A 25,221-nucleotide genomic window follows, 5' to 3' on the forward strand; every position below is an offset into this window, starting at 1 on the left:
TGAGTGGCGGTGGTGCTGGTGAGGAAATGCAGCCGAATGATGTTGAGTTGAATGGTGACGATGATGAGGAGGAGGAGGAGGATGAGGAGGAGGAGGGTGATAATGACAGCACTGGTGGTGGTGGTGGTGGTGGTGGTGAGACACGGGCGGATGGACGTGTCACCCGACGTCAACGACAGCAGCGGCAGCGAGAGACAGTGGAGGAGGAGGAGGAGGAAGAGGAGGAGGAAGAGGAGGAGGCACATGTCGATGGTGGTGGTGGTGATGAGATTGATGGTGCTGACGAGGAAGAGGATGAGGAGGAAGGCGAGATGGTTGGTGCTGCGAGTGCTGAGGAGGGGGAGGCAGAGCCACGTAGGAAAGCGAAAAGCAGCAAGAAGAGAGGGAAGGAGAAAAGCGAGAAGAGGAACAGTGACAAGAGGAAGAAGGGGAAGAAGGGGAAGAAGGAGAGGAAGAAGAGAAAAAAGCGACAGGAAGAGACACGAGTGACACGAAGCAAGCGAGGAGCAAACGCATGACGTTGGCATGCCACTGTACCCACTATGAGCGTGTCACCACCTGTTTCTTCTAATTCTCGCTCTTGGGGTTGGGGTTTTGTTTTTGTTCTTCTGCGAGTTATGTCCTCCTCAGGTTTGTTAGATGATGAGCCAGCCAGCCGTGATGGCGTGATGGCTTGGTGGCCCAGTGCTTGAGTGTCGATACAATGGGGTAGCGGGGGTGGGGTTTACTTCAGGTTTACACTGCAAGACAGGCAGCACATGAAAGAACAGTGGAACACAATAGAAACAGGAATGACTAGGTACACCGGCAGACAAGCAAACAAACAATGAAACAACAAAAACAACACGCACATACATACAGACAGACAGACACTCACTCACTCACTCACTCACACACACACATTCACTCACACACACACAGACACACACTCAAAGAGACAGATCAGACTCAGGCGGGGTCACTTGGTGATGAAGAAGTGCTCTTTGAAGTGCTTGAGCTTCTCGATGGTGTCAACGATGTCGTCCTCTGCGCGGTGGCGGTCCCGCCCTGCTGGCATGGAGTCCAGCACAGGCTTGTTCCATCGCCTGCTCAGCTCCAGGACAGAGCTGACGTCGATGATGCGGTAGTGAAGGTAGTCTGTGAAGCGAGGCATGTACTTGAGGAGGAACAGCCGATCCACGTGCACGCTGCTTCCTGCCAGCGGGCACCGCTTCTCCGGGCAGTGCTCGTGCAGCAGCTTGAGCATCTGGTCCTCCACATCCCACTCCCGCAGCTTCGACTGGCGCACGCGCTCCACAAGCCCGGACTGCGTGTGGTGTGTGGTGTTCCACTCGTCCATGCTCTCGAGGATGTGCTCTGGCTGGTGCAGCACGACGGTCCCAGACGACGCAACCACGTTCAGGTCCGCGTCCGTGATGATCATGGCCATTTCCAGGATGCGCTCCCTCGACACGTCGAGCCCGCTCATCTCGAGATCAACCCACACCATCCGCCGCGCCCTCTCCGCCTCCTCCCGCTGTTGCCGCTGCTTTCGCTCCCGCTGCTGCTTCTTCCGACTCGACATGATGGCGGCAATCCTGCTTCCCGCGTCCGCGGCCTCTGCAACAATGCTCTGCACCCGCTCCTTTGCCCTCGCCAACACCGCACGCCACGCCACAGCGAAGGCGACGCTAACCCAAGGACGACAGCGACAAGCGTGCGTGGCACGGTCAGTGCAACAAGCTTGTTGATCGGTCTGCAATGCGCGCCAGGCCAGTTGGTTGTTCAGTGTGCTGTGCGCCAGTGCGAGTGCAGACGATGATGTTGTTGTTGATCGCGCCGTGATATCTACAACATTTCTGTGTGTCGCGTGTCGCTCAATTTTCAGTCTCGACCGTTTTCCTCTTTGAGACACAGACCACAACAACCAACCAACCAACCAATATGAAGCTCGACACGTATCGTGTGGTGAAGACCCTTGGCCAGGGATCGTACGGCAAGGCGCTCCTGGCAAGGGATCGCTCCACAAACAAGCAATATGTCATCAAGGAGATCAACCTTTCCAAGGTGGTTATGGTTGTGCGTGTGCTCTGTGTCGTGTATTGTGTGGTGTGTGGTGTGTTGTGTGTGTCGTGTTGTGTGGTGTGGTGTGTTGTTTGTGTGTGTGTGGTGTGTTGTGTGTGTGTGTCGTGTGTGTATTTGTCATGTGTGTGTTGTGTGTGTGTGTGTGTGTGGTGAAAATCTGTTGGAGGTCCTTGGAGGGTTGCTGTGAGGGACTTGTGCGATGTTGCGTCGCACCGCTTCAACAGCACTTACCTCCCTTTTTATTTCGCTTGCAATAGATGTCATACAAGGAGAAGAAAGAGTCCCGACAGGAGGTGAAGGTGTTGGCGGAGATGAAGCACCCAAACATCGTCTCGTACAAGGAATCCTTCGAAGAGCGAAACAAGCTGTACATCGTCATGGACTACTGCGCCGGAGGTACGCCGGTTTACGTGCATGCATGACTACATGGCTGCACGTTTGTGCGCGTGTGTAGAAATGTGTTCCCCCGCGAGCATGTTATGGGTGCTTGCCGTAGTTCTTGTACCGCCCCGCTTGGCTGCTTGCTCGTTTGTCGTTGTCCTGATGCCTGCGTCATGGAACTTGTGTTTGCATTCTGTTGCAGGCGATCTGTATGGCAAGATCAACAGCCAAAAGGGCGTTCACTTCCCAGAGGAGCAAATCCTCGACTGGTGAGCTTGTGTGTGTGTGTGTGTGCGCGTGTGTGTGTGAGCTTGCGTGTGTGTGTGCGTGTGTGTGTGTACGAACACAGTTGCAGCGTTGCGTGTTGGCAAGTTGAGTGGCTGTTTTCCTTTTCGTTGCTCGAGTCTGCGGGTTGCGTATCGCCTGTAGTCTCCCGCTTTGACCATTCACCACGCTCCACCCAAACGAAGTCAAGTTCCCTCCCCCCTCTCTCCAGAGCTCATCGCCCTTACCTCTTACCATGTGCACCCATTACACGTTGTGCAGGTTTGTACAGCTGTGCCTTGCGCTGAAGCACGTGCACGACCGCAAGATTCTGCACCGCGACCTCAAGTCGCAGAACATCTTCCTCACGCGCGACAACATTATCAAACTGGGCGACTTTGGCATTGCCCGCGTGCTGAAGAACACGCAGGAGCTTGCGCGCACGGCCATTGGCACACCGTATTACCTCTCGCCGGAGATTTGCGAGAACAAGCCGTACAACAACAAGAGCGACATCTGGTCGCTTGGCTGCATTTTGTATGAGATGACGACGCTGAAGCACGCGTTTGAGGCCGGCAACATGCGTGGGCTGGTGTTGAAGATTATCCGCGGCAGCTACCCGCCCCCGCCCAGCTACTACAGCAAGAACCTCAGGGACCTCATCAACAAGGTGGGTGAGGGGCGTGTATTTGTATTCGTATGTGTGCTTGTATTTGTATGTTTGTGTGTATTTGTATTTGTGTTTGCATTTGCATTGTTTGTGTATTTGCATTTGTATGTGTTTGTGCGTGTATTTGCATTTGTATGTGTGTGTGTGTGTGCGTTTTCTTTGTTTGTGGTTGTCCGCGCATGCGTCCTCCTGTGTTGACAACCCACCAAACCATGCACGCTCCTTGCTTATCGCCACACGGAGCACGCCATCACATCACGTCAGTGCATGATCCTGCCTCCACCTCATAGTATCCATCACCTCCCACCCCCAATCCCGCTGCAGTGCTTTGCGCGGCGCCCCAAGGACCGCCCCTCTGTCAACGCCATCCTGCGTATGCCCTTCATCAAGAAGCGCATTGCCAAGTTCCTTGGCGAGACCATCTATGCGGACGAGTTCTCCCACACGGTCCTCCACGCCAACAGCCGGCCCTCCCTCGCGCAGCCCCAGCAGCGCCGCGTTCCCCGACAGACACCACCACCACCATCATCGTCATCAACAACATCATCCTCATCATCAGCAGCAGCAGCGCGTCGACCACCGCCATCATCATCGTCATCAGCAGCGGCGCGTGATCGTAACCCGCGTGCACGGCCCGCCCCTCGCTCCCGCGCCGCCCTCAAGGCCAGCGCCAAGTCGAAATTCTCCAAGTTTTCATCGCCGGCTGCCAAATACGGTGTGCCACTGCAGCGTAAGCCGCGACCTCGCCCCACAAGCGCCGCGCAGGCGCCCGCACGCAGCCGTGTTCCCGCTGTGCAGGGTGTCGGCATCAAGGTGCGCCCGTTCTTTGTGGAAGTTGAAGGAGGGGGGTGGGGTGGAAAGAGAGAGAGAGAGAGAGAGAGAGAGAGAGAGAGAGAGAGAGAGAGAGAGAGAGAGAGAGAGAGAGAGAGAGAGAGTGTGTGTGTGTGTGTGTGTGTGTGTGTGCGTGTGCGTGTGCGTGCGTGAGTGAGCGAGTGTGTGTGTGTGTGTGTGTGTCGACTTGGTTCCGCATGACTGTCTGTCCTCGTTTTCCACCTCTGCACTCATTCATTAACACCACCCGCCATCACCACCAGGGTTCGCGTGCACCCGTGTCGAACCGGCGGAAGGAGAAAGCGGATGAGGAGGACGACCGCGTGCGCGCATTCAAAGCGCTGCAGAAGAAGCAGGAGGAGGTGCCGTATTGGTGGTGGTGGTGGTGGTGATTGTGGTGGTGGTGGTGGTGGTGGTGGTGGTGATTACTGTGATTGCGATGACAGTCAGTGGTGCTGCAATAGCGTGTATTGGCATGTTGTCAGATGTCTCTTTGTTTATCGCGCCCCCACCTCACCCATTCGTGTTGGGTGACACGCCGCCATGAACCATCGTGCCAATGACGACAGGACTACGAGCGGAATGTTCAGGAGCGCCACCAGCGCATGCTGGAGAAGAGGGCCGCACGCGCAGCAGGGCCGCAAGGTGCGTGTGTGTGTGTGTGTGAGTGAGTGTGTGAGTGTGGGTGTGTGTGCGTGCGTGTGTGTGTGCAATCAATTTCACCCCTCGCTCCGGCAAATGTGATGCATAAATACATACATGCAACACACTCACATGCGCACGCTGTCACACTCCTTCCTCCTTTCCCTCACATGTGTGTCTGTGTGTGTGCAGACGCGTACCAGCGGCGCGTTGTGCACGACTTTAAGGAGCGCAACCGCCAGGCGATGATCAACCGCGCCCGCGCCCAGGGCCTGCCCCTCGACCCAAGCTGGTTCGACGCAGACAAGAAACCCCCTCAACCTCAAGAACAGCAACAGCAGCAGCAACAACCACAACAGCAGCAGCAGCAACCTGCCCAGCCCAAGTCGCAACGTAAGATGCGTTGCGCTGCGTGTCGATCCGCGTTTGGTTTCATTCGCCCATTCTGCCCCCACTCCCTTTCTTCAACTTGTCCCTCACCTATCACCATCACCACCACCATCACCACCACCATCACCACCACCGCCACGGTGGTGACCTGTACAGCCGGGCTGCGGACGTTGGTTGCTGCTGTTGAGCGCCGCGACGCTGCCCCAGCAGCGCCCGTCCCCGCACAGCAACAGCAACAGCGAGAGGTGGTGGTGGCAGCTGGCCGGGCACAGCAGGCACCGCCACGGCTGCCACCACAGGCGTGGGTGATTGGTGGTGACGACGACGGCAACGCGAAGAAGAAGCAGAAGAGCAGGCAACCGTCGCAGCGGGAAGACAAGAAGGAGAAGCAGGAGGCAGAGGAGGGGGACGCACGCACTGCTGGGCCGGGTGTTGACTCGACGACCATGAAGGTTGCGGCGCCACCACCAGACACGACGGCGCCCCCGAATATCGTCCAGGCGTGGCTGGATCAGGTGAGAAAGTGGGGAGGGGGAGGGAGGGGCAAACGTCATGCACGTACACGATATGGTTATGGTGTGTGTGCGTGTGTGCGTGTGTGTTCAGTTTGCGCGTGAGATGGTGTTGCCGTAAAAGTGACTCTTGACAAGCGGAATGAGAACCCATGCGTGGGTGGCGTATTCCATGCATAGATGTTGTGAGATTGGACGACGATTGCTGACAATCTCGCCGCCGCACCACCTCCACGTGACATGTGCATCTGATGCTGTGCAGTTGACTGAGGAGGAACTTGAGGCCTCCCTCGTCGCCAAACGCCGTGCGTTCAAGTGATCACGCGTGTTCGTGCGTTCATGTGATCTTATGCGTTCGTGTGCTCATCAGCGAACCAACGCTGTTGCTGCTGCCCATGCAATGCACTGTCGTGGAATGTGTTATGTTTGCGTCAGTTTCGCGGCATTGCTGGCCTGCGTCTAACCGTTCTCACGCAGTGACATGACGATCCTTTTGCTTGTCCTTCCATCCATCCATCCATCCACCCATTCATTCATTCATCCGCCCATCACCTTTCTCGTGTTGTGCAGAGCAAAATGAGCGCCGGCGCAAGTGGGGCGCAAAGGGACCAGAGCACATCCCTGTCCTCGGCACCGTCAAGCCCGTGCAGTGAGTCGCAGGCCGCACCAGCTGAATGAGCTGACACACACACACACACACACACACACACACACACACACACACACACACACACACACACACACACACACACACACACACACACACACACAAAACATCTGATGTTTGTGAGGCTTGTGCTTGTGTCAATTGATTTGTGCGCCACAGCTCCACAGGTTCACCACACCCGAGCTCATCAACAAACCAACCACCCCACCCACACTCCTCTCATGCTGCTGTCCTCCCCATTCCCTCATGCCACATCCCCCTCCCAATTGCTGTCAGGTCTGGTACCGTCGTTGTGGCGTCGTCACAGCAGCAACAAGAGGAGGGAGGAGGGGAGGAGGGCGAGCAGTTGACGGCGGATCAGCGCAAGCACTGGTCGCGCGGGCAGCCCAACCCAATCAAGCTCGTCCCTGTTGGCACGGGCGCCATCACGTTGGATGGCACCACGGTCATCGCCGGCGCAGCCCAGCAGCAGCAGATGCAGATGCAGATGCAGCAGGGTGGTGATGGTGGTGGCGCGGGTACGGCAACCACCGTTGTTGGGAGTGTCGTTGCGACGGCGACAACGAAGATTGAGACGGAAGATAGTGAATCTGTAGGAGCAGCTGCACAGAACGCGGCAGTGAAGGCAGCAGCAGCAGCGGCGGTGGCAACAGAGAATGAAGAGCAGCAAGCAGAAGAGGACGAGGAGGCCAGCGATGAGGACAGCCATGATGACTCGGTACTGCGCGCTTTTGCGTGTATGAGTGTGTGTGTCTGCGCATATGTGTATGTCTGCGCATATGTGTATGTCGAGTAGGTGTGCTTGTGTCCAGAATGCGCAAGTGAGTGTCGTTCATTGTCCCGCCTTGTGGATGCCACCTTTCGTTCACATCCTCACAGATTCTCATGCCGTGCCATGCACTCCCACAACCTGCCGCCCATCTGCTCCATGCAGGACTATGAGGAGATGCTCGCTTCGCTGAAGAAGATTTTGGTGGCGCCAGAACGGAAAGCAAAGCCGGCAGCCGGCGGCGATGGTGATGGTGATGGCGATGGTGATGGTGATGGTGATGGTGATGATGAAGGGGACGGGTACGAGAGCGATGACAGTTTCTTCGAAGAGGAAACGTCCAACGGTGACGATGACGATGAAGACGAAGAACAGGAGAAAACATTCAAGGTATGTGACACAGGTGCACGCACACACATGTTGCAGCGGTGGGTGCTCGCGCACAGAACTTGCATGTCTTCATGCAGTCTCTGACCTAACGTTTGTTACCTTGTGTTGTGTGTGTGCGTGCATCTCATGTGTGTGCATTCCATGTGCGTGCGTGCATCCCATGTGTGTGCGTGCATCTCATGTTTGCGTGTCTGCGCCAGCCCCCCAAGACAGAAGGCGAAGTGGACAGCGGCAGTGGCGGTGCTGGTGACGACGACGACGACGACGACGACGACGACATGGATGCCATGCTCGCTTCCATGCAGCAGATGCTGTCAACCTCATCCAAACAGGACGAGCAACCCGGCACTACGGGCAGCGATGATGGCGATGGCAGTGGTATCAAGGCGGGCGTGAGCACCACGAAAGCAGCGGGCACCCGTGCATCGTCGACGTCGACGGCTGCGAGGAAGGCGGAGGAGAGCGGGAAGAGTTTGTTCCAGCGGCTTGAGGAGACGCGCGTTTCGCTCGAGCAGAACTTGGGGGAGGACCTCTTCCTTGAAGGATACTCGCTCATCCAGAGCATCCAGGAAACAGAGGTGCGTGTGCGTGTGTGTTTGTGTGTGTGTGTGTGTGTGTGTGTGTGTGTGTGTGTGTGCGTGTGTGTGTGTTTGTTTGCTGGTGTGTGTGTGTGATGGGGGATGACGTGTTTGCTACATTTCCTGTTGATTCAACAAATTGTTCTCAAACATACGCTGGGCCCAACGTTTGTTTGTTGCGTTCGTTCCACGCCACGGCAGGACGAAGACGAGGAGCAGGACCTGCGCCAATCACTGGAGGAAATGCTTGGCGAAGAAAACTTGCAGGTGCGATGCGTGCACACGCCTGGTCACGCGGTGGGATTGGGAGCGGTGGTGTCTTGTCAAGCCCCCACACCAACCTCAACTTCGCTTGTGTTGTGCCTGCGCGTTTACACGCTCTCATCGGCTTTAATTCACACAATCACCACACACACACACACACACACACACACACACACACACACACACACACACACACACACACACACACACACAACAACAACAACAACAACAACAACACACGCTCCAGCTAACTACTCGATTCTCTGACAGCAAGGTAGACATATGGGGTGTCGCACCGTTCTCACATGCACAACAAGAGCTCAATGCCAACCCCAGGGCATTTAGACAAACGCCTGCATGGAATGCAGTCAGATGCTATCGTTTTGGGGGGGCGGTGGCACATGTGGGCTCTTAAATTATATACTTCCCAAGCCTAAGACAAGGAAAAGAGGTATCCACGTGGAACAGCTGCTGCACGCAGAAGATGATGAAGAAGACGAAGAAGGCGACAATGATGATGATGACGGCGAGGAGGAGGAGTACGATGATGATGAGGAGGAGGAGGAGGAGGATGCGACTGCGTTTGTGATTGAGAAGATTCGACTTGAAGAGAGCCTGAAGGCGCCACTCCCGCCAACAGACGACAACGCAGCAGCTGGTGACAAGGAAGACGACAAGCAGGAGCAGAAGGGCGAGGAGGAAGCACAGGATGGTGGCATGGTGCCCGGGAGTGAGCAGGGCAGTGATGCTGTCAAGGAGAAGCAAGAGGAAGAAGAGGCAGATGAGGTGGAGGAAGATATCTCTCGCCCAGCGCCAAAGTGGCACTCTGCTGCTTGAACTTGCATGTGTGTGTGTGTGTGTGTGTGTGTGTGTGTGTGTGTGTGTGTGTGTGTGTGTGTGTGTGTGTGTGTGTGTGTGTGTGTGTGTGTGTGAGGGAGGGAGGGAGGGAGGGAGAGGGTGTCCCAGAAACAGCTGATGCTGTGGTCCAGTGCTTTGTCATTGTTGTTGCTTTCTTCTCAGCATGGATGTCATGGATGGTTTCCCATTCGATTTCAGTTCATGTCAACCAATCTTCCACCTTTCGTTGTTTTCCCAGCAGCTTTGTTTAATTACACGAGCTCGTGTCAGTGCACGTGGAACACAAAGAACGACACAACAAAACCGCACAGCACATGCTCAGGAGGACCCTCTCTATACACAGCAAGACACCCAACATCACGAACACACACACACACTCACACACACATCACTCACACACACATCACTCACACACAGGCTCAGAAAGTAACAACGGCTGTCGCACAAGAGAGCGGCAACCACGAAGCAAAACAATGACAAGGCAGAAGAAGTTGGGGCTACTGTATAACTCATCAAATCACACACACACGTACACAAGAACAGTGAGAACGAAGAAAGATGAATGAAAATGACACGAGGCCGAAAAGCGTAAGGAACACGAGAGGCCAGCAGCGGCCCCAGCCACAGCTGCCCCCCCCCCCCACACACACACATACACACACATATACACACACGGGTGCAAACAGAATAAGTCTTCTTCTCGTTTGTCGTCTAGTTGCAGCTGGCGCACGCCTGGACCCCAAGGCTGATGTCCGCTGTGCTCATTGTTGGCAAGAGGGCGGCGCCGTTGACATTCACGCCGCGAATGCAGCCCGTGAATCCGTCTGCGTGCAGCATTTGGAAGTTTGGTGCCTGGGCCTCTTGCGACACGCCGCCCACAAACACATTTCCGTCCGTGTTGAGCACGCGCTCGCTCTGCCATTGGTGGTGGCGGTGGTGGTTGTGGATTCGTTTGACGTTAGGAATGGCAGTTTGTAGCGTGACGGTGATGTGTTGCGGTGTTGCGGTGTTGCGGTGATAGTGAGGCACGACAGGAAAGCAGAGCATGGAATGAGGAGCAAGCGTCGAAGCGTCGATGAGATGCAGAAAGCCACTCCACTACTCCAGAGATGATGACTGCTTGCACGTGCAAATTCGCAGCCCCAAAATGACACGACAGCCCAACACAAGAAGAAGAAGAAGAAGAAGAAGAAGAAGAAGAAGAAGAAGAAGAAGAGACGCCGAATGTCACACAACTCACGTTGGAGGCGGGCGGGTACTGTGTTGAGTCGACAACCATGACCGTGATGGATCCCGAGCGAGCGAGGTCCACGCGGTGCCACATGTCATCCGCGAAACCGCCAACTGCGGGAAAGGTGAAAGAAGCAGCAACACAAACACGGGCGGAGAGAAAGGGGGGGGGGGGAAGGGGGACACATGTGAGGTCTGGTGGAGAAGGATGCGAGGACACATTGAGGAATCGAATCAAAAAACACTCAAGCACACACACACACACACACACACACACACACACACACACACACACACACACACACACACACACACACACACACAAGGCACATGTGTCTCAACCGCAGTACAACTTAACAACTTACTCTGCGCTGTTTGAACGGATGAGACGCCATCGCCAAAATTTTGCTGCAGGACAACCTGTCCACTTCGCAGCGTGAGCGAAACAAAATCGGCCGACGCGTTGGCGGAGCCAATGTACAGCAAAACGCCGTCCGCGTCCAGGGTTTTGAACTGCAGCGAAATGGCGCTTTCTTCCTCCGCCGTCGACAGCACGTCGTTGTAGAGCACATACGAGCGCTCCGTGTCGAAGCGCGCCTGCGAGCAGCGCGCAACGCCAAACGCGCGAAGCAGCAGTGGGGAATCAAGCGAGATGTCGACGCCGTCAAAGGTGACGTGGTCGAGGCAGCCCTGGAAGTTGGACGGCTCAAACGCGCGCAGCGGCAGCGGCAGCTCCTGGTCCGTGCCGCCAACATACAGCAGCTCGGACACTTGCAGGGCGCCGCCAGAGTCGCCCTGGGGTGAAAAAGAAGTGAGGGGGAGGAGGTGTAAGGAAGTAACATGGAGCGTGAGCATCGAGCTTGCTTGAGCAAAGGATATGCTATGACATCACAAGCATGGCACGGCACGTCACACACACACACACTCTCTCTCCCTCTCCCTCTCTCTCACTGATTCACACACACACACACTCTCTCTCTCTTGCCTCCCCCCAATACTCTCAACACATACACACACACACACACACACGTGTCCACGCACAATGGGGAAGGACTGCTCAATGGTTTCGTCGTCGACGCGAAGTGTGACAAAGACAGCAATGCCAGCAACCGTGCGGCGGTCCGCAACAGCCATGTGCCAGTTGTCGTCGGTGTAGTTGGTGCCGGCCGTGGCCACAAGCTGCACGCCATCGCCCGTGTCAAAGGCAAAGATCACCTGCCCATCAAACACGAGGAGCGCAAGGAAGTCGCTTCCGCCCGCCTCGGGGCCGGCGTACACGAGCAACCCAGACCCGTCCGTACGGAAAGCCGCGGCAACCTGGCTGTTGGAGAAGCCCTTTTCCAGCTGCAGGCGAAGGAACGACGGCTCGCCCTCGAGGCAGAAGGGGCGGTCAAGGGTGGAGTTGATGATGGGAAGCTCCACAGACGACGAGGATGACGACGTGGTTGTGGTGGTCGTGCTTGTCACAACAACAGGTGTGCTCGTGGTGGTTGTGCTGGTTGTCGTGTCTGGCATGCTCAGCGTGATAGATCCACTGCCAGTGTCCGTTGTGCTAGATGTCGTGGTGGTCGTTGTTGTTGTCGTCGTTGTCGTGGTGCTTGTCACCACAAGCATCGTGGTGGTGGTTGTTGAGGTGGTTGTTGTGGTCGTGGTCGTGGAGGTGGTGGTGGTGGTCGTCGTCGTCGTAGTGGTTGTCGTGGAGGTTGTGGTGGTCGTGGTGGTGGTGGTGGTGGTGGTGGTCGTCGTCGTCGTCGTTGTTGTTGTTGTTGTTGTTGTTGTTGTTGTTGTTGTTGTTGTTGTTGTTGTTGTTGTTGTTGTTGTTGTTGTTGTTGTTGTTGTTGTTGTTGTTGTTGTTGTTGTTGTGGTCGTGGTAGAAGTGGTTGTCGTGGTCGTTGTTGTCGTGGTCGTGGTAGAAGTAGTTGTCGTGGTCGTTGTTGACGTGGTAGTCGTGGTTGTAGTTGTGGTTGTCGTCGTAGTTGTGGTAGTTGTTGTGGTGGTGGTTGCGGTGGTTGGGGGCACGGTTGACGTGGTCGTGGGCGTGTCACCAGAAGAGTCACCAGACATGTTATCCCACACACAAGTCCAGACGTCTTGCACAAGCTCCTGCATCGCAAAACCGCACACGTGAAGTTAACAAACACAACGGAACCGTGGGTGAGCAAGTGGTGAAGGTCCAGCCACACTTGTGCACACACACACACACACACACACACACACACACACACGATGCAGCGCACATGTGAGGCGCTTACCAGAGTGTAGCCCTGGGGGCAGTCCATGACGCACGATGCCTCAAAGAGGACAAAGGAGTTTTGGCAGCGCAAACACACAGAGCCCGTGCACTCGAAGCAGTTGGAAGGGCACGAGCATGGTTCCATCGTCTCCATGGTGCGTCCGCCAATGCACACTTGTCCACTCGTTGTCGTGGTCACCGTTGTGGTGGAAGACGTGGTGGTCGTCGTGGTTGTGGTTGTGGTCGTGGTTGTGGTCGTCTCAACCAGCAGCACACGTTCGACGCTGACAGAAGCGGTGGAGGAGGGAACGCCCTCTGCGGTGCCAATGTCATTGAGAAGGGTGCACACGAACGAAGGCGAGTAGAACACAACGAAGAACCCGGCGCACATGCCGTCCTCGTGGCACGCGTCTCTGCACGCAACCACAGATGGCACAAACATGGTGGTGATGATGGCGGCAGGGTCCTCTGCTGTGGAGAACTGGCGCGGGTTTCCGTCGAGGCCCTGGATGCCTTCAAAGCGCACCTCGTAGCGCGACGGTGCCGCGGTGGTCGAGGAGGAGGTGGAGGTTGACGTCGACGTGGAGGTGGAGGTAGAGGTGGACGTGGACGTGCTCGTGGACGTGGATGTCGATGTGGATGTGGACGTGCTGCTCGTGCTTGATGTCGAGGTCGATGACGACGTGGACGTGGACGTGCTGGTGGACGATGTGAATGCGACACAGCGGCGACGGAAGTTGCCTTGCCCTTGACCGTGGTAGCCAGATGGACACAACTACAGCAGCAGCGGTACATTGGGTGTGAGTGTGTGACATGGGATGGAGTGTGAGCACATTCAACCGAAAATGCACGTGCAAGTGCGTAAGGTGGTGTCTGGTGTCAAAGTTGAAGGCAGGGATGAAATGGGACGCAAACGTAAAACTGCAGGCGCCCCGTGCACGTGGAGACACAGACAGACAGACAGACAGACAGACAGACAGACAGACAGACAGACAGACATGCACGCAGACAAACAGACACGCACACACAGACGCACACACAGACACACACAGACACACACACGCACAAGGCACACACACACACGCATAGAAGGCACGGGTGTGGTGAGACAACCCACCTCGATGCACTCGCCGTCCAGCAAATACTGGGCATTGGAACAAACAATGCACTCCTTGGTGCGTGTGCACGAGTAGCAGTTTGCCTCGCACGTGCAGGGCATGCCGTTGTCAACGCGACGGCGGCCAACACAGAACGGGCCATCCGGGTCCAAGCCAATCAGCTCGGAGGTGGAGGAGGATGAGGTTGAGGTTGAGGTCGACGATGACGTGGACGTGGATGATGTTGTGGATGTCGACGTGGATGTGGATGTGGACGTGCTGGTGGACGACGTGAACGCCACACAGCGACGGCGGAAGTTGCCTTGCCCCTCACCGTGGTAGCCAGGTGGGCATTCCTCCAAGCACTCGCCATCCAGCAAGTACTGGGCGTTGGAGCAAACCACACAGTCCTTGGTGCGTGTGCACGAGTAGCAGTTTGCCTCGCACGTGCAGGGCATGGCATTGTCGACGCGACGACGGCCAACACAGAACGGGTCCTCGGGATCCAGCCCAAACAGCTCAGAGGTGGAGGAGGATGAGGTGGAAGTGGAGGTGGAGCTTGAGGTTGAGGTGGATGACGTTGTGGATGTCGATGATGACGACGATGTGGACGTTGAGCTCGACGTGGAGGTAGAGGAAGTGGTGGAGGTGGATGATGATGACGATGTAGAGGTCGACGTGGACGTCGAAGTGGATGATGTGGATGATGTGGAAGATGAGGAAGAGGTGGAGGTGCTTGTGGATGTGGAGGTGGAGGTGGACGTGGATGTCGATGTGCTGGAAGAGGTGGAGGTGGAGGTTGAAGTGGAGGTGGAGGTGGAGGTGGAAGTGGAGGATGACGACGACGACGATGAGGAGGTGGACGTGGACGTTGAAGTGGAGGTGGACGACGATGTCGATGTGGATGAAGATGTTGAGGTTGAGGTGGACGTGGATGTTGAGGTGGAGGAGGAGGTGGATGTGGAGGAAGAGGTGGATGTGGACGATGATGTGGATGTGGAAGAGGTGCTTGACGTCGACGTGGATGATGATGTGGACGTGGACGATGATGTGGATGTGCTGCTCGTGCTGGAGGTGGAGGTGGAGGTTGAGGTTGAGGTGGTCACGGGCGAGCAGCGACGGCGGAAGTTGCCGCTGCCTGCAGGGATGTAGCCGGAGGGACATGCCTGCACACAAGGACAAGAGGGAACATACAGCCGTTAACCCCTCTGACAGAGCAAGTAACAAGAAGAAGAGGAAACTACAAACACACGCACAGAAGTGTACACTCACACACACGCGCGCAGAGACGCACATACAGGTACACAAGAAGGCACATGCTGATGGTGTTGGGTGGGGAGACATTAGGGAAGCAGAAGAAGAACGACAGGTGAGCCAAGAAAGAGGAGGTAGACGGGTGAACGCACCTCAACACACTCGCCCTCGAGCAGGTAGGCGGCATTCTTGCAGACGATGCACTCGCGACGGCGCGTGCAGGAGAAGCAGTCCACTTCGCACGTGCACGGCATGCCGTTGTCCACGCGAATGTTGCCGACACAGAATGGGTCGTTGGGCTCAATCTCCGGGATCTCAGATGTGGAGGACGTGGAGGTGGATGTCGATGTGCTGGACGAGGTGGAGGTAGAGGTCGATGTGGAGGTTGAGGATGTGGAAGACGTCGAGGTTGAGGTTGAAGTTGAGGTGGAGGTGGATGTTGTGAACTCGACACAGCGACGACGGAAGTTGCCAAGGCCTTCGCCACGGTAGCCCGAGGGACACATCTGTTGTCATCAACAGTAATGACACAACGGCGAGGACGAAAAGACAAAGCAACGGTGAGATGTTGCAGCACACATTGGCATACATACACAGGTGCTTATCCGTATCACGAGCAGGGCACGGCTGATACATGCAACAAAAATGCAACAACAACATGGCTGCGGTCGCACCTCAAGGCATTCGCCCTCGAGCAAGTAGGCGGCATTCTTGCAGACGATGCACTCGCGACGGCGCGTGCAGGAGAAGCAGTCCACTTCGCACGTGCACGGCATGCCGTTGTCCACGCGAATGTTGCCGACACAGAATGGGTCGTTGGGCTCAATCTCCGGGATCTCAGATGTGGAGGACGTGGAGGTGGATGTCGATGTGCTGGACGAGGTGGAGGTAGAGGTCGATGTACTGGTTGAAGTGGAGGAGGAAGTGGAGGTGGATGATGAAGTGGAAGTGGAGGTTGAAGTTGAGGTGGAGGTGGATGTTGTGAACTCAACACAGCGGCGGCGGAAGTCACCGAGACCTTCACCACGGTAGCCTGACGGACATGTCTGCAGTTACACATGCATGGGGTGCAGAGGCAATAGGGAGGGGGAGTAACAAGCGTGAGAAGACGTGTGGTGTGGGCAACGGCACTTGCAGAGCGCAGTCGGGCAGGGTACACAGCAGAAATGAAATGTGCTTCAAGGGCTCTTCATCATGGTATGAATGTGTGTGATTCTGCAATGAACGAGTGTGACTGAAAGCGCGAGGTAGCATGGTTGTGAAGCGAACAAGCAAGACCCAAGCGCTCACCTCCAGGCATTCCCCTTCGAAGAGGTAGGCGCCATTCTTGCAGACAATGCACTCGCGACGGCGCGTGCAGGAGAAGCAGTCCACTTCGCACGTGCACGGCATGCCATTGTCCACGCGAATGTTGCCGACACAGAATGGGTCGTTGGGCTCGAGTTCTGGGATCTCAGACGTTGAGGACGTGGAGGTAGAAGTCGATGTGCTGGACGAGGTGGAGGTGCTCGTGGATGTGGAGGTGGAGGTTGAAGTTGACGTGGATGTGGAGGTGGAGGTTGACGTAGAAGTGGAGGTTGTAAACTCGATGCATTTGGCGCCAAATTCGGACACGGCACCTTCGTAATAGCCATCCGGGCACGTCTGTCGTAAAAGAAGGAGACAAGCATGCAAGGGAGTCGTCAGTGCGGTTGACACACACAGAGGATGTTGGGATCAACATACACAAACGCAAGCATGACACACACACACACACACACACACACACACACAAGCCAGCAAACGAAGGATGCGCCATTGGGCACGCTCACGCACATCGTAGCACTGTCCCTCTGCGAGGAACAGGAAGTCGCGGCAGATGATGCACGCCACAGGCGAGCAGGCGTGGCAGCCTGGTGGACAGGAGCAGGGCCCGCCCTGAATACGCTGGCCGTTCACACACACAATCTGGTCTGGCTCGCCGGTTAGGGTCGTTGTGGTCGATGTTGTGGTTGTGGTGGTTGTGGTTGTGGTAGTGGTTGTAGTTGTGGTCGTGGTTGTGGTTGTGGTTGAAGTTGTGGTGGTCGTCGTCGTGGTTGTTGTTGTTGATGTGGTTGTAGTTGTGGTCGTGGAGGTTGTGGTGGTGGTGGTGGTGGTTGTCGTGGTCGTCGTGGAGGTTGTGGTGGTGGTGGTCGTCGTTGTTGTTGATGTTGTTGTTGATGTGGTTGTTGTTGATGTGGTTGTGGTTGTTGTTGTTGTGGTTGTGGTTGTTGTTGTTGTTGTTGTTGATGATGATGTTGTTGTTGTTGATGATGATGATGTTGTTGTTGTTGTTGATGATGTTGTTGTTGTTGTTGTTGTTGTTGTTGTGGTGGTGGTGGTGGTCGTCGTCGTGGTCGTGGTAGAAGTTGTGGGGAAACTGACGCGAGTGTAGCTGACAATCTGGAGCTGGGTGCTGACGGCGCCCTCTGCTCTGCTGAGCAGATTGCAGCGCAAGTTCACCTCGCCACTCAGGTAATAGGCGACAAAGCCGACACAGTCACTGGATTCGGAGCAGCTGGCTGTGCAGTCGGCCAACGTCACACCCGCCATCCGTCCGATGACAGAGGCATCATCAAACGCAGTGGCAAAGCGCCGTGGGTTTGAGTTGCCGCCGTTGACGCCCGTGTACGTCAGTTCATAGTCTTCAGTTGGAAGAGTGGGGAAGGTTGGCGCCGGCGTCGTTGCCACAGCACCTGTAACGGTCAACATAAAACGGCAGGTGTGTGTGGGTGTGTGGGGGGATTCAGGGAAGTGAGTATTGATCGAGTACAGAGCAGTGTGTGTGTGTGAGTGAGTGTGAGTGTGAGTGAGTGTGTGTTTCACTTGTTGGTCATCAGCCTCAGCGGCAGGTCAGGAGAGGCGGGGCACGTACAAGGGTCACAGTAGTCCCATGGGGTTGCAGGGTCCGTGGTGAAGCACCACACGACCTCCGCCTGGAGGTTGTCAAAGTCAACAGTTCCATCCGGGTTTCTACAGTAGTTGTGGTCGCCCAAGCCAGCAGCCTAGAATAGAATACAGCATGTTGTGTTGAGTGAGTGAGTGAGCGAGTGTGCGTGTGTGTGTGCGTGAGTGTGTGTGCGTGAATGGGGGTGCTCATGTCTTCATGTATGTGCTCATGTGTGTGTTTCAAGTTGAACAAATCGCAGCAAAAGCCGAATCGTCATGCATACCGCGCCGTGGATGCGGTAGAAATCAAGAGCAAGGGCGTGTGGGGTCGAAGACGTCCACTTTTGGCACGTGAGGCCGGAGCGCGTTGTGCTCACGGTGCCTCGGTAATCGGCTCCATCAATCGCCAGCTCTCCATCCACGCACACTACATGAGTGTGTGTGTGTGTGTGTGTGTGTGTATGAGCGTGAGAAAGACGCATGAGGACGAGGAGGTGAACGAGGACAAAGGGTGTGACGGCAAGGGGTGTGACGGCAAGGGGTGCGATGGTAACGAGGGGCGCCAATCAACACCTTGTGCAGAGGCTGACGATGCCAGGAGGCCAGTCAGAACGATGGCAAGCAGCGCCACAGGTGCTGTCTTCGCCATGGTTGCTGTTGAAACACAGAGAGAGTGTATGTGAGTGTAAGTGTGTGAGTGTGTGAGTGTGTGTGTGTGAGTGGAGTGGTGGATGAAGGACTCGTGCATAACGTCTTGTACAGCTCTACATGTACACGAAGTACAACGACAAGACGGTACACGAACTGCAGCTGTTTGAGCAACATCGGCAGGACACAGGCATGCTGTCGCGACAGCGTTCTTATCCGTACCGTATCACGCAGGAAGCAAGGAAAGCAAGCAAGCAAGCAGCGACGGTGGCTGCGTGCAAGGACCAAGGTGGTAGATTTAAGGCCTGAAGCACACACAGCGGTGGCAAGAACGAAAACGAGCTGGCTGCGATTGCGCCGGCAGAAAGGAGGTGTGAGCGCAGGCCGTTGTGCGATACGTTGGTTTGCGTTCTGTTGGCTTGCGTTGCTTGCAGGCACGAGCACAACGATGAAAAAACATGCACGAATGGAAACAGACACAATGGGAACAGAGCAACCCTCGCACGCTGTGGATGGCTGAGGGTTTGGTGTGCTCGCATGCATTCAATGACCACCAGACCATTCCTCAGCTTCAAAACGAGCGGGTGCGCTGCAGGGTGCGCTGCAGGGTGCGTACCGGTCAAGACGCTGTGGAGGAAAGCAAAGGGGCGAACGGCTCGGTGCCGATGGGTGGTGCTTTCTTGTTCGGGAGTGGTGGGTCGTGGAGGTTTGTGCTGCTGCCTGACAAACAACCCCAGCGCACAACAAGCACACGGGCAGCTTGCGAAGCTGTGTCGCGCAGCGCAGAGAGGGAGAGGGAGAGAGGGGGGAGAGGGAGGGAGGTTGGCAAACGCATGCACACAATGAGAGGCAGCAATGAAACATGCGCGATCGGGTGTGTGAAGCAGGTGGGTGCGTCACGCAGGCGTAGAGGGCAGACTTGCACAGGTTGGGTGGCGCAGCTATGACAGAGTTAAGCTCGCAGAGGGTGGCGTGGCTGCATGTTGTTCCCCACCTTGTTGTTGGTTGTTGGTTGGTGTTTGGTGTTTGGTGTTTGGTGTTGGTGCTGGCGGTCAGTGGATTTGGGGTGTTTGGCGGGTGAGGTGCGCTTTTTGCGAGATCCCCACAAGAAGGCAGAGAGGCAAAACAAAGCCCAGCCCACGAGTGGACCAATCAGGTCGCACGAATCCGCGTGCATGCAGGCAAGCACAAGGAAAAACAAACGGGCAGCACAATACTTATTTTCTTGTGCTTTGAGCTGGTGCGTTTTGTGCTGTCGGATATTGGTATCAGCAGGAAAAAGTGCTGACAGCCAAACGCACATTGCGTCGCACAAGCAGAGAAGCAGGTGCACAACACACCACACACCACACACACTGCAAGTAGCAGCACCATCAACAACAGCAGCACCACTGCGCCCACACTGCGCCAACAAGGAAGCGCAAAACAGGAACAATGACGACCGTGGTTGTTGACGGGCGGGCGTATGATGGGGAGCGCTTCGCGCGTGTGCATCCTGGCGGACACACGTTTGTTGCGCTGTACGGTGGCCGGGATGCGTCGGATGCGTTTGCCACGTACCATCGCCGCCGATTTCCACACGAGAAAATGGCCCAGTATCGCATCGAAGAGAAGCAACAGGCAAGCACATGCGCTCTGTGCGTGGCTGTGAGTGTGTGTGTGTGTGCGTGAGTGTGTGTGTGTGAGTGTGTGAGCGCTCTGTGCGTGTGAGTGCTCTGTGCGTGTGAGTGTGTGAGTGGTTGAGTGTGTGAGTGACTGTGTGAGTGTGCGAGTGGCTGTGTGAGTGTGTGAGTGTGTGAGTGAGTGTGAGTGGCTGTGTGTGTGAGTGAGTGAGTGAGTGAGTGAGTGTGTAGATCGTGTGTGGATTGTGTGCTCGCACCTACCCCTTGCCTTCGTCACTGTCTCTGTCACATACACACACGCACACACACTCTCACACACACACACGCACACACACACACACACACTCTCTCTCTCTCTCTCTCTCACACGCGCGCGCTATCTCCACCACCTAGGAGAAAGAGGCGGGGATGACGGCCAGCACCTCGTCGACGTGTCAGCAGGACGAGGACTTTTTCGAGCTGTGCAAGGAGGTCAACTCGTTCCTGTACAAGACCCACCGCAACAAAGGATTTGCGCCCACGCGCTACTTTGCCAAGGCCATCCTGCTCATGGCCCTGGAGATGTTCTTCGAGTACCAGCTCATCACGGCACCGACCCTGCTCAAGGGCTTCGTTGTGGGCCTCCTCGTCGCCCTTATTGGCCTGAACATCCAGCACGACGCAAACCACGGCTCGCTCTCCCCGAAGCCGTGGGTCAACACGCTCTTTGGCTTTGCCCAGGACTGGATCGGTGGCAACAGCCTGCTGTGGCTGCAGCAGCACGTGGCCATCCACCACGTCGAGTGCAATGACCTCGACCACGACAAGGACATGCTTGAGACCCCACTGCTTCGCTTCTCCCCCCTGCATGGCAAGTACGCCTGGCAGGCGCTGCAGCACGTCTACTTTGTGCTGCTGGAGGCCGGGTACGCCACCAAGGTCCTGCTTGCAGACTGGTACAACCTCCTCATGAACATGTACGAGGGTGTCCCCATCAGCCCGCTGGTACGCCCCTGGCGCTGGTGGGCCTCGGTCGCCGCGCGTGTCGTGTGGACCCTCCGCCTCATCGTCATCCCGCTCTACCTCCACTCCTGGCAGGTGTGTCTTGTGTGTGTGTGTGTCTTGTGTGTGTGTGTGCGTGTATGTGTGTGTGTTGTGTGTTTGTGTTTGCCTGTGCCTGTGTGTGTGTGCCTGTGTGTGTGTCTGTCTGTCTGTCTGTCTGTCCCGTCTGTCTGTCTGTGTGTGTGTCTGTCTGTCCCGTCTGTGTGTCTGTGTGTCTGTATGTCTGTCAACGTGTATGGTTGTGCGTTTTACTTGTCTTGTGTCACCGATCAAGACGCCGAAGCATTGTGTGTTTGCACACCGATCGTCCCATCTCACCCCGCGCAACCTTCTCCAATCTCCCCTCTCAGGTGTATCTGCCGTGCCTTGCTGTCATGGCGATGGTTGGCGGGTTCTATCTCGCCTTCTTCTTCCTCCTCTCGCACAACTTTGAGGGCGTCTACCACGTCGTCAACAACAAAGTGTGTGTGTGTGTGTGTTTGTGTGTGTGTGTGTACTGATGTGTGTGTGTGTGTGTGTGTGTGTGTGTGTGTGTACGTGTAGGACAATTATGGGAGTGAACGATAGGTGGAACCTCATTCCCCAGGCGACTCGCAAAAGCAGATATCTCGTCGGGTCAGGGGCCATGGTTAACCGCCGTATAGGCCAGCACCCCGGAGCGCTGATTCAGGCCTACGAAATGTGGATACCCTATGGGATTCGATAAACACACTGGCGGGCAGAGAGGTGAGCGTGGTTAGCCGCTTGACAACCGTATGACCGGTTTCACGTTCGGGCGTTGGGAGAACACGCGGGGCGAGAAAGAAGCTCCCTCAAAGGGGTTTCTCGCTCCTTTGACAGCTAGACCCAGGGGTCGGCGTAGTGTGTGTGTGTGTGTTGTTGTGTGTGTGTGTACTGTATGTGTGTGTGTGTGTGTGTGTGTGTGTGTGTGTGTACTGATGTGTGTGTGTGTGTGTGTGTGTGTACTGATGTGTGTGACCGCGTCCACGGTACAAGCCCCCATTCTCACCCCTGCCACCCTGCCACCCCGCCTCCCCCCCCCCTTGATCAGCTCGTGCCGTCGTCCGACCCGGTGAACCCGAAGAAGGCGCTGCCGAACACGCTGCTGGGGCGGCAGGTGCTCACGTCCTCAAACGTTGGCGGCGCGCTCCTCGCAGAACTCAACGGTGGCCTCAACTACCAGGTGGTGCAGCCATGTCTTTCGAGAAGCCCTTGTTCATGTCGAAGATGAATGCACACACGCACGCACACGAAAGATATGCACGTAATCACACACACGCACACACATGCACACGAAAGATATGCACGTAATCACACACACACACACACACACACACACACACACACACACACACACACACACACACACACACACACACAAACAAACACACGCACACAAACACACGCACGCACTCTCTCGCTGTCTCACGTGCACTCCATCCACCACAACTTACACCCGTACGGCTCTTCCTTCCCCACCCACCCTCGTCGCCCTCGCCCGCGTTACCAGATTGAGCACCACCTATTCCCGCGTATCCACCACAACCACTACGCGGCCATCTCCCCGATTGTACGCCGCTTCTGCGAGAAGAAGGGCATTGCATACGTGCACTTCCCGACCATCTGGGACAACTTCAAGTCAACCTCCAACTTCCTCCGCGCACAGGGCATCTCCTCGCTCATGAAGCGCAAAGTCTAGAGCCGTGGCGTTCACGTGCGCACACACTTCCAAAAAGGTTCCCCAATGAACCACAACACGCGCACACACGTACACATACACATACACACACACACACACACACACACACACACACACACACACACACACACAGTGCCAGGTTGGTGTGGTGTGCCACTCTCCTCCATTCCCCCCTTTTGCTCCTTGCCGATACTCGGTGTTTGGCTTGTGCATAATCATCTTGTGATCGCTGGTGTGGCTTGCGCTGCACACCGCGTCTTGTCTTTCCTCATGTCTCACCACTTCACATCATGGCACCCCCACTGTGTTCACCACTTGTTGTTGTTGTTGTTTCTGCTCTTCTTCTGCTCTTCTTCTGCTGTCATTGCGGTGCGTTCATGCTGCGTTGAGGCACGGGGTTGTTCTTTTTTTTGGATAGGATTATGATGTTTGTTGCTGTCGTTGTATTGGCTGCGGCCATCTCGGTGTCATTGAACGACCCCCTCCCCAGCACAAAAAGGCAAGAGACGAGAATCGCCTACAACGCTGAGACATGAGTGATGCAGCACAAGCACAAGCACCAGCACGAAGCACCACACCAACCATCAAGCAGTATCGTACACTCACTCAAACACAACAAGCACACAAACAGGAGAAACGCGCAAGAAACAAAAAAAAAAAAAAAAGACACACAAGACAACCTGTGAGGCGATCACATCACTCCTCTTCGTTGTTCTCCTCCTCCTCCTCCTCCTCATCCTCATCATCATCATCATCATCATCCCCTTCGTCGTCGTCACCAGCTCCATCTTGCTCATTACCATCATCACCATCGTCACCTCCGTCCTGCTCCCTTTCCTGTCGCTCGTTTCCCTCCTCCTCCTGTTCATCGTCATCCTCAGCCTGCTGCTGCTGCTGTGGACGGCGCACCCCCGTGGCACGTGGGCGCTCGCGTGGCTTGCGGAGGCAGATGAGCGCAATGATGCCGCCGACAACAGCCGTGGCGGCAATGCCCAGGTGTGGCTTGTCCTGCAGTTCATCCAGTAGGAGCTCGAGCTGGAACGCAAGTCCACCCTCCCCGGACGCAATGTCCTCTGCCTTTCGCTTCTCCGCCCACTGCTGGGCGAGGGCGTCGGCCCCCTCGTGCGACGACGTGATGAGGATGTTGGAGAACGACACGCCCTTGGTCACCGTCCACAGCTCAAAGGCGGCTGCGCCAATCGGGGCAAGCTTGTGGAACGGGTCGCTCTCTTCAAAGTGCTCTGGGTTTGGAATCTGTCGCGGCGCCCACACCCCCATGTAGTTTGGGTTGTTGATCCTGCGTGGCTTCCACTTGCCCTTGTAGGCCGGGTTGGGGATGGTGGGGCGCACCCAGGGACCACAGCCCGTGTCGCATGCCGGGTTTGGCACGAGCGGGGCCTCCCACTCGCCGTCCTCCTCCTCGTCCCAGTCCTCGGGCTGCACGGCCTCAGGGTCTGGGATGAGCTCAGGCGCGCTCTCGTCCCACTCGGGCGGCATGGTGGCGTCCATATCCGGGATGGTGGCGGGGGCGTCCTCGTCCCAGTCGTCAGGCTTCACGTCCTCAGGGTCATCAATCTGTTTGGTGAAGCGTGTGGTGAGGGAGCGAGGGATGGGGGTGGTGGTCAGTTGAATTGATGGACAAGGCGGGGGGGGGGGGTGTAATGCAGCCAGACACAGCCAGACAGCCAGACAGCCCGACAGCCAGACCGACAGGGACAAAGATTTGCAGTCATGCAGACGCACAGAGGGGAAATACACACACACACACACACACACACACACACACACACACACACACACACACACACACACACACACAACAACGTACATTCCATGGCTACTGTAGAGGCATATATCGCGCGGTGCGCATCCGTGCTGGTCAGAGCCGCGACAAAAAGAGACTCTTGACCAACAGTAGCTGTCTTCTGCGGTCTGTCATATAGCTTCAAGCGTTTCTATGCGACCCTCAGCCAGTGGTGCGCGCAGCATACTATCAAATGGGCCTATAAATACTTTTCTTTCCAGAACGAAAGCCGTGCTTTACTGTTCCGGGATCGAACCTTTCGCATCGCTGCAAGAGGCTCCGAAGACCCAGAGTCCCTTTCTTCTGTATAAATTGCGAGACGGAGCGCCTTATACGGGAGAACGACGCGACATAGATGCCATGACGGTGTACTTTGGCTCAAGTATGGCGGTCTCCAGGAAACAAC

General features: G+C 56.1%; 7 protein-coding genes across 7 annotated transcripts in view; 3 read left to right on the plus strand and 4 right to left on the minus strand.

Moving 5' to 3' along the window:
* The window catches only part of PTSG_04655 (uncharacterized protein), a gene marked incomplete at its 5' end in the record, with an annotated part of 4,559 nt that extends 3,763 nt beyond the window's left edge, over nucleotides 1-796 (plus strand). The window contains one exon of the mRNA XM_004994688.1: nucleotides 1-796. This exon is cut by the window's left edge and continues 149 nt beyond it. Within this exon, the coding sequence (XP_004994745.1) occupies nucleotides 1-518 (518 nt within the window). The 3' untranslated portion in view covers nucleotides 519-796.
* A 162-nt stretch (nucleotides 797-958) lies between these two features.
* Nucleotides 959-1,836, minus strand: PTSG_04656 (oligoribonuclease; the record flags this gene model as incomplete). Its single annotated transcript, XM_004994689.1, has 2 exons — nucleotides 959-1,670; nucleotides 1,832-1,836. 2 exons carry the CDS (start codon nucleotides 1,834-1,836, stop codon nucleotides 959-961), a joined length of 717 nt encoding a protein of 238 aa, XP_004994746.1.
* Nucleotides 1,837-1,923: 87 nt separating this feature from the next.
* Nucleotides 1,924-9,259, plus strand: PTSG_04657 (NEK/NEK1 protein kinase; the record flags this gene model as incomplete). Its single annotated transcript, XM_004994690.1, has 16 exons — nucleotides 1,924-2,046; nucleotides 2,322-2,460; nucleotides 2,648-2,714; nucleotides 2,992-3,379; nucleotides 3,704-4,192; nucleotides 4,474-4,572; nucleotides 4,780-4,855; nucleotides 5,045-5,245; nucleotides 5,399-5,757; nucleotides 6,017-6,059; nucleotides 6,325-6,403; nucleotides 6,698-7,139; nucleotides 7,356-7,580; nucleotides 7,781-8,158; nucleotides 8,360-8,425; nucleotides 8,855-9,259. 16 exons carry the CDS (start codon nucleotides 1,924-1,926, stop codon nucleotides 9,257-9,259), a joined length of 3,579 nt encoding a protein of 1,192 aa, XP_004994747.1.
* A 251-nt stretch (nucleotides 9,260-9,510) lies between these two features.
* On the minus strand, nucleotides 9,511-14,298 carry PTSG_12198 (uncharacterized protein; the record flags this gene model as incomplete). The annotated part of the gene is made up of 6 exons (XM_004994691.1): nucleotides 9,511-10,195; nucleotides 10,521-10,624; nucleotides 10,876-11,305; nucleotides 11,552-12,613; nucleotides 12,763-13,518; nucleotides 13,861-14,298. 6 exons carry the CDS (start codon nucleotides 14,296-14,298, stop codon nucleotides 9,992-9,994), a joined length of 2,994 nt encoding a protein of 997 aa, XP_004994748.1. The 3' UTR covers nucleotides 9,511-9,991.
* Nucleotides 14,299-15,183: 885 nt separating this feature from the next.
* On the minus strand, nucleotides 15,184-19,726 carry PTSG_12199 (uncharacterized protein; the record flags this gene model as incomplete). Its single annotated transcript, XM_004994692.1, has 10 exons — nucleotides 19,644-19,726; nucleotides 19,266-19,417; nucleotides 18,872-18,995; nucleotides 18,575-18,655; nucleotides 18,286-18,428; nucleotides 17,988-18,117; nucleotides 16,910-17,808; nucleotides 16,385-16,738; nucleotides 15,769-16,140; nucleotides 15,184-15,600 (listed from the first exon to the last, which is right to left on the minus strand). Exons 4-10 carry the CDS (start codon nucleotides 18,648-18,650, stop codon nucleotides 15,184-15,186), a joined length of 2,391 nt encoding a protein of 796 aa, XP_004994749.1. The 5' UTR covers nucleotides 18,651-18,655; nucleotides 18,872-18,995; nucleotides 19,266-19,417; nucleotides 19,644-19,726.
* Nucleotides 19,727-20,083: 357 nt separating this feature from the next.
* On the plus strand, nucleotides 20,084-23,011 carry PTSG_04659 (uncharacterized protein; the record flags this gene model as incomplete). Its single annotated transcript, XM_004994693.1, has 5 exons — nucleotides 20,084-20,296; nucleotides 20,665-21,348; nucleotides 21,663-21,761; nucleotides 22,364-22,495; nucleotides 22,823-23,011. 5 exons carry the CDS (start codon nucleotides 20,084-20,086, stop codon nucleotides 23,009-23,011), a joined length of 1,317 nt encoding a protein of 438 aa, XP_004994750.1.
* A 391-nt stretch (nucleotides 23,012-23,402) lies between these two features.
* The window catches only part of PTSG_04660 (SmIrV1 protein), a 3,262-nt gene continuing 1,443 nt past the window's right edge, over nucleotides 23,403-25,221 (minus strand). The window contains exon 3 of the mRNA XM_004994694.1: nucleotides 23,403-24,586. Within this exon, the coding sequence (XP_004994751.1) occupies nucleotides 23,708-24,586 (879 nt within the window). The 3' untranslated portion in view covers nucleotides 23,403-23,707. The remainder of the gene's footprint in view (nucleotides 24,587-25,221) is intronic.

The sequence above is a fragment of the Salpingoeca rosetta genome (assembly GCF_000188695.1).
Source record: "Salpingoeca rosetta unplaced genomic scaffold supercont1.10, whole genome shotgun sequence".
Lineage (NCBI taxonomy): Eukaryota > Choanoflagellata > Craspedida > Salpingoecidae > Salpingoeca > Salpingoeca rosetta.